The sequence below is a fragment of the Esox lucius genome, chromosome 6 (assembly GCF_011004845.1).
Source record: "Esox lucius isolate fEsoLuc1 chromosome 6, fEsoLuc1.pri, whole genome shotgun sequence".
Taxonomy (NCBI): domain Eukaryota; kingdom Metazoa; phylum Chordata; class Actinopteri; order Esociformes; family Esocidae; genus Esox; species Esox lucius.
In genome coordinates this window covers 20605463-20620236 of record NC_047574.1, presented here as the reverse complement: position 1 = coordinate 20620236, position 14774 = coordinate 20605463, and the positions used below count along the sequence as shown (strand labels likewise).

Here is a 14774-nt window from a genome sequence, read left to right as displayed (position 1 = left end):
TCACCTGGATTTGACAGAGAGCTTTGAATAAATACAGCAAGAGTCTCTGGCTCAATGGACGAATACAGCTGAGCAAACTAGCCCTGAATTCTCAGATCTGCTGGGCTTTGTAAAATGGCATGAAGAGGTGAAAAGGACTGGGAGGAAGGTTTTTTTCCTCCGTCTTTCGACCTCTGGAACTAAAGAAGTCTTCCCGGAACCCAGGCTCTACAGCCTTTAGTTGTCTTTTGGCAGCTATGTAAAGAGAATGGAGAAAGTGATACAGAAGGGGGAAAAAAAGCCAGAAAGCCAAAGAAAGAGGAAGCGAAAGACGGACCACATCCAGGGTGGTAATGGATGCAAGATGGATTGGAGAGTTATTGAGAAATGGCGGACGGAGGGGGTACCAAGGTTGACCAATCTGCCCAGAGGAGAGTCGTAGCTCAGACCTTACCCTGTTAGGCCTAACAGCATACTGATGTTCCCAAGACTGATTCCCAAATGGTGCCCTATTGCCAACACAGTGCACTACCACAGACCAGGACCAGGGTGCCGTTTGGGAAAAGCTCCGGACCAACGGATGGGACCATACCCAGTCAGTCAATCATTGAAGCATTAAACAGCACAACACAATACGACTGTTTGTGTGACTCAAAGACCCTTTGTTTAAGACAGCTTTTTGTTCTTTCGTTCAGTTTAACCGGAAAGGAAAGGCAAGAGAACGCGTGACTGAATATATTTTTGCAAATCCCTTTAGTAGAGGATCATAGTGTGAAAGTCGGAGAGAGAGCAGGCAACAGTAGACATTTGACACTGGGTTGGATCTAACAGCTCTGCATCTGTCTGGAATGAGGAATGCTAGTTTATTATGAAGGTGGTGCAGGGAACAACCAAGAGTCTTTCCATCTTAAAAAGCACAATGAAGAGGATTTAGACACCAACCATTTTGGATTGTTCTGCAATCATTTCTGTAGTTTCAAAGAGATAATTCCTGAACCATTATTTCACAGAAAAATACCATTAAATGCAAGAGATTTGGGTATTTGATTTCAGTTCATAGGATTCATATATAAAAAACAATCATATAACTTAAAGTAACAATACTCCAAAGATGGGCACCCTGACCGGTCTGCGGCTACACAGTCCCATTCGCAACGAACTGTGATGCACTGTGGGTTCGCCGGGTCACCGCTTTTCCTTCATGGACCACTTTTGATAGGTACTGACCACTGCAGACCGGGAACACCCCACAAGGGCTGCAGTTTTGGAGATGCTCTGAGCCCAGTTTTCTTGGTCCTGGTCGAATTGAGGACAGAATACGCACTTGCTGCGTAACTGGGGGTTTGTGTTTGCTGTCCCCTAGAGTAAGATCATACCTAGTCTACAGATTTACAGTGTGCATGCACACACACGCACACACAGGTAAATTTTCTTGAGCCCAGGAGTGGAATATGATTAAAATATGCAGTATACATACACCATTATATTATATCAATTTATTGGGATTTTTCTCATCTTACTCAACTGAAGGAAGAAGTTTGAGCCAAATCAAAAGTTGGGAACAGAATTTATCGAATACTATGTGAATACTATAAATAAAATGCGCCAATTTGGGTTCAATGAATAAGCTTAATATCCCACAGATCAAATGTTCTAGTATATAATAAAGGAATTTCCATAATCTATGGTATTCTATTCAGTTTTTCCCTCAGATTGCATCTCTCATAGTGCAACAGTGTCCTCAAGTGGTTGGACAAAAATACAGACAATAAATTTAGATACTTTAAATGCATTTATTGCTATCCATATATACATATATTTCCTTTTTTTTTTTAGAATAGGATTTATAAAGCTTAAAGCTAATTTGAGGATCACTCGGTGTAAACATTAAAAGATGACAAGAAGAAGAAAAAGGCAAAACAGTTTTTGACCACGACACAATGATAAACTGATTAAAACAAGGCCAGGTTTGATTCATTTACATAGATTGCATAAATAAACCAATGAAAAAGGCAGAGAGAAGATCATCAAAGACTCACAACGAAAAATAAAACAATTGCCGCAGTAACAATATTCAATACAACTACATTAATAACAAGCACATCAGCCCGATCTCAGGTCTATTTGTGCTGTCCTGCGACCTCCTATGGCCAGCACCGGTGAAACAGCACAAATGGACCTCGGACCTACTAAGTGGTATAACATGTGCCTATACTGCTGCAACAATTCTGTGGAACAATTAATCAAAACAAACATCATCAACTGATTGGATTGTGTGGACCATAGAAATAGTATGAAATAGAATGCATTTGAATTCCATTTCAAGCATAATGGAAACTAAAACACCAAAACGCTAACTACATGCCAGTGAACGATTTGCTGAACATGTGAGAACAAAGCCTGTGTAGTGCCAAATAATAGGCTGCGTTCACCATACTGACACTGCCTAGGGTGGTCAACAACTTCACAGACCAGAAGAACAGCACAGACGTGTCTTTTTGACAACACAATGACACACCGAGTTCCCATGGGTTTAGTTACAACATCGCTTCTGAACTACAAAAGATGACAATGGATACTAAACAGAAACACTGCTCACACACATCCCGTTTTGAAGTTCAGTAAGACACCAAAGTCTTAAGAAAAAAGTTGTTTCACCCCATTTGCTCACTGCCTATAGAGAAGAGCTGACATGGGATTTATAGTTATTAGTGGTTTAACAGCTGTATAGTTTTGGTATGTAGGTATGAGACAATGGTTAGGATGGTAAGCCTACTGACACAGCTTTTAATTGTTTGTGGCTCCCTCTGGAGTGCAATCCAGACAGCTACAGGAAGTACTGGCTGATAGGCCTGTTTTTGGGCTGAGCCTGGTACCAGCCAATGCCATACTCCTTTTTGATGGTCTTGAAAGAACAGCATTAACTTCATGCGGCTTTTGTCTACTCTCGTCATTTAGAACAATTTGCTAAATTACATATTTTTGATATTGCCAAACTTTACACATCAGAAAACACATAAAATTGACATCTTGCATCCTCATTTGAAAAGGCTGGAAATCTATTCTTATTCAATTCTCTAAATGTACATACATACAGTTCATATCTTCACCAAGAAACTTTTTCAGCGGACTGTGGTAAAAAAACAAATATGTATTATCGGTTTGATATCTTAACCCTGTTGATTCAGACAAGCCTGGCTAACTTGACAAATGAAATGTGTGCATTGGGGACAGGTCGATTAATGCAGTCCAATGTGCTTTTGATGCCAGGATTTGTTTTAAAGAAACAGCCCAGTGTCTCCAGATTTCAAATAAATATCATCTATAACTACTAACGATTTGAATGAAACAGATTTCTTTTCCAACATTTTTAAAAGCTGCTTTTCAATGTTGGAATTGTCTGGTCCCAACCTTACCACAGAATCATGTGGGTGTAAACCAGTCATCAGAAATATAAGTGTGAGAAGGCTGCTGATTGGCAAGCTTATCCTCCATTAGACCAGCAATTGGCCAGTTCATCCTCCTCCAATTTACACAGTATGCTTTGGTCACAAATATGACTATTGGATGAGCCAACATTATTTAGGAATGAGAAAAACGAAATATTCTGTGTTTTAGAGAGAGATTTTTACTATGCTAAAAAGTGCAAAACCTGCACATCTGGGAATTAAAGCAGGCTAAACAAAGAAAATGCCATTTGAGCACAGGTCAGAGACACTAAGTGGACCTCAATGTCATTCAAAGAAGCATTTGGTTGAATTAGAAGTGCAATAATTATAACATCCATTTGGAATGTAATTTAGTCACATCTCAGCTAGCTGGCATTTAAACTGACGCCAGATTTAAACAGGAAGTGCATAACACAGAAAAATACAAAAGACAGTCGTCTCACTTTGAACTGTTTTAAAGGGCATTAACGGAGGCAGCGCAATGAATGAATCTTCCACAAAAGACTCATATTACCATGAAAAAAACAGATTACGTTAAGGATAGACTGTTCAAAATGTCCCAAGAATCAACTATGGACACAGATTCACAATCAGTACAGAATAACCATAAATGTATCATGTGATGAATCAGAACACACTCAAACACATTCACAGCCAAGACATATATCAGTGACAAAACAAATTCCCCTTCTCTCATTCTAAATTTCCCGCACAACACTGGTCCTAGACCAGCTTAGAATTTTCACCTGTAATAATTACCAAGAAAATGGCAGATCAAGGATCAGCCCACATAGACACTGATCCTAGATCTGTGTCTATGGGCGACCCTCCCGTACAGACCCTGGGGGGTCACTCTGCGTTCTCCAGGGCCTCAGTCTCCTCCTCCTCCTCCTCCGGCACGGGTACAGCCTCCTCTCCCTCGAAGAGCTCCTCCAGCAGCTGCTCTCCAGCGTCCCCTGCACGCGACGCCCAGAATGCGGCGCCCTCCCTCAGGCCCAATGAGCGTAGCAGTCGGGCGTAGTCAACGAATGCAGCACTGATCAGCTTATGTGAAGGGCTCAGTGGTTAAGGAAACAGCATGGTGGAATAATAAAAAAACAAACAACCTCAAGGGGTTCAAAACTGCACAATGTCATAAATGAATACCATGTCAAGTCCAGACTAACTCGTAGAAAAAGGGGAAACACTGGAGGTTGTGGAAGCGCGTGCCAGCTACAGGACACAGGCTCTGAAAATACATTACACCCCTGGTGGCTGAGACTGTGCGTCTTGGCAGGTTTGGGAGAGTCAAAGGTCTAGATGTGCCCTCCAGTGACAGGGGTCATCAAATGCCTGGCTCCAGTGAACCCACTGTACTGCAAGGCTGGGAATGGGACCACTGTGCCGCTCAGGACACCGGAGCTGTACTTTATAAGTCTAATCTGTTCCAGGCTATAATTGTACATTCACATCTATGCAATTTAGTACACGCTCTCATCCAGAGTGACTCACAGTAGCAGTTTAAGGGCAGATAAACAACCTGAGCAGTGTGGCCAGAACCCACAACGTCTTGACTTTGAAAGGATATTGCTCGAATCGTTGGCCTCCATCACCCCGAAATTGAGACAGGCTTCGATGAAAAGGGCCGCACGGTCAAAGTACCTCATGCTGTCATAGACGGACAGACGAATGTACGGGTGAAAGAGACAGAGAGAGAGAGAGCAGGACAGTGTCAGCCCTGGACATACTGAGACAGAGGTACGCAGCATCACAACTTGTCCGTATCAGCTCTTTGAGTCAGGCCTGGTGGCCAGGTCGCCACTGCAATTCGATTTGAGATGTGGCATGACGAGAGGTGCATGAAAACACAGGCTGTTACCCAAGGCACTGACACTGATGAGGAGACACCAGCCCGTTGCGTTTAGAAGCGAGGTAGATGGCAGCAAGTAACAGGGCACAGGACAGAGTAGGCTGAGTAAAACGTACAGGGTGTGTGGGAGAGAACACAGTGTGTGTATTGGAATTCCTATCAGAGTAAGCACCGGCTTAGAGTTGTAGACAGGGATGCACCGTTATATCGACTAGCACTTGGTATCAGGCGATTACAGGCAAAAAGGGCAATTATTGGATTGCTTTAAAATTGGTTGATCCTTTCTGACCGATTATGCTTTTGCCTGAATATGAGTCAATAGCGCCCCAGTAATTGTTGTAATCATTTGTTTTGTCCCATTGTTTAATTACTATACATTTTTTTACTACTGCAGGTTTTTTGACAAAATGCAATGCTAATGTGCAATTACAGAAACACAGTGTTTATAAATGTATACATTCCCCATTCATTATAAAATGTCTGTGTGTGGGTCTTTTTTTGGGGGGGGGGTCTTTTTGGGGTCATGTTAGGATAAGGTGTTGATCAGTTAGTATCTTTTTTTTAATGGTCAGATTCTTCAGTACACGCCATGATAGGCTGAGATTGATTTGAGATTGAAGTGTGTGCGGCCTATGATTTTGTGTGAGCGCGCGCATGTGTTTTACTACACTGTGTGAGTAATATTCTGTACTGAATATGGATGGCGGAGATAGAAGATTAGTAGCAATTTAAAGAGGAAGGGTGATGGATAAGCAATAAGTGGAAGGAGTACAATAAAAGGAGTGAAATGGAAAGAAAGATGAATGAAGAATTGGCTGATACTGGGAACATGACAAAGACAGAGTGCAGAAAAAGAATGAGAGTGAAACAGTAAGAATAAGAGATAGGATAAGAAAGAGAGAGGGTAAGAAAGAGAGAGGGTAAGAAAGAGAGAGGGTAAGAAAGAGAGAGTAAGAAATACAAACAGTAGATAGAGAGTGAGAGTGGGAGAGGCTGTTACCTGTGAAGCATCTCCCCTACTTTATGGAAACAGCCCAGGGAGAGCAACACTAAGATGGCCTTGGATTTCTGGTTAACCTGGGGGGAGCAGAGGTGCTCTGCCCATCGCTTCAGCACATCCGAGCTCTCAGCTGGGTTCAGACGCACCTGACAAAATACAAACAGGCAAACGTCAGGGAAAGCGAAGACTTTGTAGTGCAGTTTGCCTAGAGTATTCCAAGCATACAACGGTTACTACTGAAAACACACGCACAGGCAGAACTGAAAACACACGCACAGGCAGAACTGAAAACACACGCACAGGCAGAACTGAAAACACACGCACAGGCAGAACTGAAAACACACGCACAGGCAGAACTGAAAACACACGCACAGGCAGAACTGAAAACACACGCACAGGCAGAACTGAAAACACACGCACAGGCAGAACTGAAAACACACGCACAGGCAGAACTGAAAACACACGCACAGGCAGAACTGAAAACACACGCACAGGCAGAACTGAAAACACACGCACAGGCAGAACTGAAAACACACGCACAGGCAGAACTGAAAACACACGCACAGGCAGAACTGAAAACACACGCACAGGCAGAACTGAAAACACACGCACAGGCAAAAGTGAAAGCACACCCACAGGCAGAAGTGAAAACACACACAGACCGAAATTGCTATTGTAAGTGACAATACAATACAACTAAATACTGAACTAATACCACTGAGGCACAAACTTCATTTGTAAGGAGTCATCTTTCCAAATGTGACATCCCCATTGGAACTGTGAGGAGCATCTGGAAGGACAGATAGGTTACCTTGGCCAGCCAGGCTGCGCGGTTCCACTCCCCGTAGGTCTGAAGGTAGCGACAAGCGTCTGCTGCCTTGTCAATCAAACACAGTAGCTGCACACCCTCTGGTGAATAGGGAGATAGAGGGACGAGGAGATCAAGACAGGAGTGGGAGAGAAAAGAGGGAGGAGAGATCATGAAAACTGTGTGAGATTGGGTTGTGTTAGGGACTGATTACTTAGGGCAGCTATAAATGCCCTAAAATGCCCTTTTTATGGCCTGTGGGATTAAATGACCATTTATTGCCATCTGCTGGGCTGCATAAGTAGACTGGTTACATTAATCAAATGCATTCTAATCAAGTCAACCCTCTGTAGAACTAGAGGTCAGTGTGTGCCGTGGTAGAGAGACAGCCGACACAAACCTGGGTAGTAGAATCAAGGTTAGGATGAACCACCGTCATGTGAACAGAAACATCTAGACAGTTCAGATAAAACCAATTTATTCCAAACTCATAAGATGGCGTTAGATGCCAAGGTGTTTATCAGGGCCAAAACGTGGTACATTTTCAACCGGCCAAATCAATCACTGGACCTCAATCAATTTGAGCGTGCCTTTCAAACAATGAAGACAAGACTGGGGAAAAAAATAAAACCGTAACAGAAGGCGGCTGCAGTACAGGCCTGGCAGAGCATCACCAGGGAAGACACCCAGTGTCTGGTGATGTCTATGGGCCCCAGACTCCAGGCAGTCACAGAATGCAAAGAATGTGACCAAGTACTAAACATGACTACTTTATTGCACACACATTTATGGTTTATTTTACCACCATTCTTCTTCCCTCTCAATTCCCAATTATTTGACTCAACAGTCCCGTATTTCCTGGCTGCGCGGGTTGATTATGTTGGTGGCAACAAGTTTAACGGCACAATAAAATCCAAAAGAAAAAGTCATACGCCATAAACCTTCCATAAACTACATTCCCAATAGCTCCACGGGCACCAGTACCTGCCAGTTTGCCGTTGGCAATCATGTTGGTGGCTACCAGTTTTATGGTGCTCTGGGAGGGTCCTGACGAGGTGATGGTGGTCACCAGGCACGCCTTCAGGGAGTCACAGTAGTAACTGGGGTTGTCGGCACTGGTCTCCAGCAGCAGCTGCACGGCCCGGTCAGTCTGAGAGGGAGAAAGGTGGCGGCAAACAAATGACCACGTTAGGTGGGATTTTGGAATGTATCATTATTAGGTCTCTAAATGAATTTTTCTCAGCTGACTGATTTCCTTATATGAACTGCGACTCTGTAAAAATTCAAGCGGTTGAAAGCCAGGTTTATATATTTTTTCAGTATATATATCGGTATAAATATATACAGTCTATATAATATACGCTCATTTTCCGCTCGTCTTTCCTTTATGAACCTTAAGAAGACTAGGGCTGAAGTGTCTGATCAAAAGGAAACCAAGCAAATAAGAGGTGGCAAGACTGTACGAGACCGGAGGACGGAAAACAGTCATTATTCCCAATGATGGTTGGGTTTAGAAGGGTTGCCATGTGCTGCGGACCGGGGGGGGGGGGGTGTTGGCGGGGCAGCGCAGGCACACGACGTCCGCTCCGGGACATGCTATTAGAGGTGCAATTTAGAGGTAACTGAGGTAATGGATGTGTTGTTCGAAGAGGGAGAGAGTTATGGAGAGAGAGATCGATAGGGGGAGGGGGAGAAATAGGGATGGGAAAGAGAGGGAGAAAGAGAGCAGGGGAGGGAAGGAAGTAAAGAGCCGGCACTTATATGGACATTAAAATGGGACTGAGGGATGGTGAGAGAGACTGGGAGAAGGCACCCCCGCCCACTGTTTACAGGGTTGATGTGGGGGTGGCAGGGCAACACTTATCCCTCCTCTCTCCCTCCATTAGCTATATGTGGATCACGACACTGTTATCAAATAGGCTTTACTGATGCTTGGGAGAGGGAAGACTGGGAGAGAGGAAGTGTCTTTGTGAGAAACAGAAAAAAAGTAAGAGAGAAAGCGAACAGAGAGGGGGAGAGTTGAGAGGGGGGGGGGGTAAAGAACAAAAGAACAGCAGGGTTTTTGTAAAAAAAAAAAAAAAGTGAGAAAGAGAGTGGTATTAATGAAAAAGAACTGTGTTTGTGGGTACATGCATGTGAGTCATCTGAAAGACTGAATCTAGTATATCGTAGTCCATGTGTGTGCGTCCGTGTCCGTGTCCGTGTGTGTGTGTGTGTGTGTGTGTAAGAGAGAAAAAGAATCCATCAGGACTGACCTGTCCCAGTAGGAGGAGCTGGTCAGCACACTTCTTGGTGTGTTCATAGCTAGACCGTTTAACCTCCTGGAGATGGACCCTCTCAAGCTGGAACCTCTGTTATACAGACAGAAAGAAAGACAAAGAGGGAGACAAAGAGAGAGGTGGAGTAGAGAGAGAGAGACAGCGATGCAAAGATAAAAGGTTTTATTAAGCATCCAGTCTGAGATCCAGATCTCTTTGAAAAAGGAGACTTCCTTCAGAAAGCAGCCGTCGCCAGAGACAAGCTAAACACAGTCCAAACAAAACACGGCGAACATCACGCTCAAGTCACGTGCGCTACCGAGTGGCAATCACTATTGCCATGGACGTGATCAACAACTATTGCCTCTAAAGATTTGTTTTTCTCACTAACATCGTTGGCACTATGGTAGATGATGTACACTGTAAACATCTCATGAAAAAACATACAGAAGGCCTTTATCCTTTTGAATCATGAGCGCACTGTGTGGACTTTCAGACATTTTGTTCTATTTTTGCTATTGTTATTTATTGCATCTTTCTTATTTTCCACTTGATCAGGCAATATATATAAATATATCCTGTGCCAATTAAACCCTTTAGTTTAGAACTGAATTAAATTGACAGCAAGAGAGAGATGTAGAGTGAAGGAAAGAGAGGGCGACTCCACAAGAGTAGATCGTGCCTTTACATTTCGCTTTAACATTAAACCACTGTCATGCCACAATTGGCCATACACACATTCCTATTCCGCACAACCACATCGCAATGATTGCATTTGGCGTTCACTGTGGGGGGATTGATGGAACTCAAACAAATGCACGTAAAGGGCTTTCAGAGCAAAGACGAAAAGTAATACAATCTGGAATTACACTGTCTGCCGGATCGATTGATTTTCCTGATAGAAGGGAGCTAATCACATTCATAAGAGGGCTAAGGACAAAATACTGTGGGGAATAAGTGCTTTGTGTGCGTGTGTGACCCAGAAACCACATCATTACAGAAGTACTTAAAGTGAAACTGAGCTAAAACACATACATTTCTTTCAATTCAATGATTCATTTTTCTTAAACCGACAGCTTCGGGCACATTATAATAAACAATACATAATATTTGGTTTATTGTTCAGCAGCTTCAGAAGCCCTCCATAGGGGGTAAGACTGAGAGCAAAAAAACAATGCTCTCTTTGTAAGCTCTCATTAATTTTGCACGATGGCAATAGTTGGAAAGTTTCTTTGACAAATGTACAGTATTTTCCCAATGTTGATGTTCATGGACAGTGGATGAGGTTTCTCAGAGTAGGAGTGCTAATCTAGGATCAGTTCCTAAGAAGACAGTGAACAACATTCCATGGACACAAAGAGACCTGATCCTCTGAGAAACTGATCCCAATGATCTCCATCATAGCCCCAGACTATGAAGAACTGGACATTAGTGGACCGTATCAACAGCACAAGTACTGGAAAGGATTCATTCATCACTGCCTACTTTTTTGGTCAGCATAGAAGAACCCCACAGGCTAATTTGGTCATTTATAAAGAAAAGGACAAGAAAGTGGGCGCATTCTAAGAGATGTTGTTCAGGCAAATACAAAAATGATTCTGTTATCTTTTGAGAACTTAAATTAATGTTCTGAGAAACTTAATGTATTGGAGATGGCTATCTTATGTATTGAATAGATCATCTTTTGAACAGATAAAGCATTCTTGCAAAGTTGCGTGTCAACTCAATGCCATTTCGCATTCAAAATCCCAGTCGGCAGGCAGATGCGACGCTTGTCAAGATTAAAAAGCCTCCATCACCGTGGCAACTGACAAACTGATAGATCGCACCCGAGTGTGGTTGTCTAGTGGTTGTCCTTGAGATGTGTACCCACCTTGATACAAACACAATTGAGATCTACTAATCAACGGTTCCAAACCGAACCCAAATCCCTATACAGAGCACAACATTCGACCAAGGCCCACAGAGCTCTGGTAAAAAGTAGTGCACCATTTTGGGTATGGAGGCCATTCTGGAGACATGGACAGAGGATCCGTTTCTGCTCTTCTCCGTCCTAGGCATACATTTCTTTACTTGCCCCCAGTGAGAGAAAGGAAGAGCGGACAAGACAGGTCAGGGCATGATATGGGACAACTGCAGGATGTCACATGTCTAAGACATCCACAGCTTAGCAACATGACTGACGTTGCTCCCCACTGGCCCCTGGGATATTTGAGATACAGTGCCTTTGACATACCTGTTGTAAGTGCATGTCTGGATGTGTGTGCCTGGTCAAAACTGTTGACAAGACAGGATGGCTGAGGTCACAGAGGACTGTCTGCTAGAGGAATTCTTTACGTGGTCTGACTTTATAACACTCACACTTTCTGGGTCCATGTGTTTCTCCGGTTCTTCAACTCTCAGAAGGCCGTGGTGTTGACCGTTCGACATTGTCTTTCTGGCATAAACTCTTCTACACACACACACACACACACACACACAGAGGTCCACCAAATAGGCCATTACTCTGGAGAAGGTTCATTGTAATGACCAGAATGGACCTAACCGAACGGTTTCTCCGATCCTTCCATTCCAAACACTGAGACGAGCCGACCTCAACCAGACTTATTTGTGTTAGACAAAGGTGAACTGACTAATGACATTTACAGGCAGTCATCCATTTACTTAATAACTTAGTATATTCAAGTCCCCCCGTAGCCATGTTTGCATTTTCTCTTACTACACTCACTCTCGGCATTAACTCCCGTACGCCCCCAGCCTCCTGCCCAGCCTCCCGCACGGTACCGCGCACAAGACCTTTTTTTTTTTTTTTTACTTCGGTAGCGGACGGTCGTAACTCACATAGGTCATAAGCCGACGACTACCTGTACTCTCTCTCACCTGGAAATAGAAGCTCTCGCACAGAGTGTCATGGCAGATGTCCAGATGACCCTGGGGGGTGGTCTGGGTACCCTCAAGAGGGGCCTGACCCTCAGGCACGCTCAAGCTGAGCTGGTGAGCTTGGGCAAACGACTGGAGGTAGTGGGCTGCCACCGTCCAAAACTGCAAATCTGACTCGTCCCCAAACAGTCTGCAATAGGACACAATGGCAGTGTTCATTAGACACCAAATAGAAAAACACTGAAACAGAATCAGTGAGTAACATGCATCCATGGGCAAGGCAATAGAGATACCTATATTGAAAAGAGAAAATATTTCTCTTTTAATCTGACAAATTGGTAACATAGTATAGTTACATCTAATATACAGTGAGGGGAAAAAAAGTATTTGATCCCCTGCTGATTTTGTGCGTTTGACCACTGACAAAGAAATTATCAGTCTATAATATTAATGGTAGGTTCATTTGAACAGTGAGAGACAGAATAACGTAAAAAATGTTTTACATTGATTTGCTCTTTAATGAGTGAAATAAGTATTTGATCCCCTCTCAATCAAAAAGATTTCTGGCTCCCAGGTGTCTTATACAGGTCACTAGCTGAGATTAGGAGCACACTCTTAAAGTGAGTGCTCCTAATCTCAGTTTGTTACCTGTATATAACACACCTGTCCACAGAAGCAATCAATCAATCAGATTCCAAACTCTCCGCCAAGACCAAAGAGCTGTCCAAGGATGTCAGGGACAGGATTGTAGACCTACACAAGGCTGGAATGAGCTACAAGACCACCTCTAAGCAGCTTGGTGAGAATGTGACAACAGTTGGTGCGATTATTCGCAAATGGAAAAAACACAATAGAACTGTCAACCTCCCTCGGTCTGGAGCTCCATGCAAGATCTCACCTCGTGGAGTTACAATGATCATGAGAACGGTGAGGAATCAGCCCAGAACTAGATGGGAGGATCTTGTCAATTATCTCAAGGCAGCTGGGACCATACTAGTCACCAAAAAAACTATTGGTAACACACTACGCCGTGAAGGACTTGAATCCTGCAGCGCCCGCAAGGTCCCCCTGCTTAAGAAAGCACATGTACAGATCTGTCTGAAGTTTGCCAAAGAACATCTGAATGATTCAGAGGGGAACTGGGTTAAAGTGTTGTGGTCAGATGAGACCAAAATCGAGCTCTTTGGCATCAACTCAACTCGCCGTGTTTGGAGGAGGAGGAATACTGCCCATGACCCCAAGAACACCATCCCCACCATCCAACATGGAGGTGGAAACATTATGCTTTGGGGGTGTTTTTCTGCTAAGGGGAAAGGACAACGGACGGGGCCATGTACCGTCAAATCTTGGGTGAGAACCTCCTTCCCTCAGCCAGGGCATTGAAAATGGGTTGTGGATGGGTATTCCAGCATGACAATGACCCAAAACATACAGCAAAGGCAACAAAGGAGTGGCTCAAGAAGAAGCACATAAAGGACCTGGAGTAGCCAAGCCAGTCTCCAGACCATAATCCAATAGAAAATCTGTGGAGGGAGCTGAAGGTTTGAGTTGCCAAACGTCAGCCTCAAAACCTTAATGACTTGGAAAAGATCTGCAAAGAGTAGTGGGACAAAATCCCTCCTGAGATGTGTGCAAACCTGGTGGCCAGCTACAAGAAACATCTGACCTCTGTGATAGCCAACAAGGGTTTTACCACCAAGTACTAAGTCATGTTTTGCAGAGGGGTCGAATACTTATTTCACTCATTAAAATGTTTTTCTTGATTTTTGTTGTTGTTATTCTGTCTCTCACTGTTCAAATAAACATTAAAATTATAGACTGATCATTTCTTTGTCAGTGGGCAAACGTACAAAATCAGCAGGGGATCAAATACTTTTTGCCCCCCACTGTATGTGAAAAATCTATAAAATTCAAACCAATTGTTATTTGAGACCACACTTTATTTCAAGCATAACCACTTTCAACCTCACCGCTGAGAAGCATCCCGATAGCATGATGCTATCACCACCACCACCTTACTTCACTCTAAGGATGGTATTTGCCAGATAATGAGAAGTACCTTGTTTTTGCAAGAAGCTTGGCATTCGAGCATAATATTCTGACTTTGGTGTCATCAGATGGAAAATAAAAAATCCTGTTAGTGACCACTGGGTTCATGGTCACCTCCTTGACCAAGGTCCTTCTTGCCGGGGTACTTAGTTTGGCCGGATGGCTAGCACTAGGAAGAGACTTGGTGGTTCCAAACTTCTTAAATTTCTAAATAATGGAGACCACTGTGTCCTGGGAACATCTAAATGTTACAGCAGTTTTTTTTATTTAAAAAGATTATTTTCCGACAATTCTTTTGCTCGGACATGTGGAGTCAGAACAATTTCTAGAGAACTCACAATGATGATCAAAAGACACAATGCATCTTTGCTCAATTTGGAGTGTCATGGCAAGGGTCTAAATACTTATGTACATGATATATATATATATATATATATATATATATATATATATATATATATATATATATATATATATACACATACATACATGTGTTTTCATT

General features: G+C 43.2%; 1 protein-coding gene across 3 annotated transcripts in view; it reads right to left on the bottom strand.

The window, feature by feature from the left end:
* Window positions 1-2213: 2213 nt before the first annotated feature.
* Window positions 2214-14774, bottom strand: part of wdr11 (WD repeat domain 11) — a 65806-nt gene continuing 53245 nt past the window's right edge. For 2 of the 3 annotated variants that reach the window (XM_020047481.2, XM_010870059.4), the window contains 7 exons: window positions 12224-12413; window positions 9341-9436; window positions 8070-8235; window positions 7089-7186; window positions 6278-6423; window positions 4996-5075; window positions 2214-4477 (listed from right to left, as the gene is read on the bottom strand). In XM_020047481.2, coding sequence (XP_019903040.1) covers window positions 4278-4477; window positions 4996-5075; window positions 6278-6423; window positions 7089-7186; window positions 8070-8235; window positions 9341-9436; window positions 12224-12413 — 976 coding nt within the window. In that variant the 3' untranslated portion in view covers window positions 2214-4277. Of the gene's footprint in view, window positions 4478-4995; window positions 5076-6277; window positions 6424-7088; window positions 7187-8069; window positions 8236-9340; window positions 9437-11704; window positions 11796-12223; window positions 12414-14774 lie in introns of those variants that run through there. The other variant, XM_020047482.2, reaches the window with a different exon arrangement.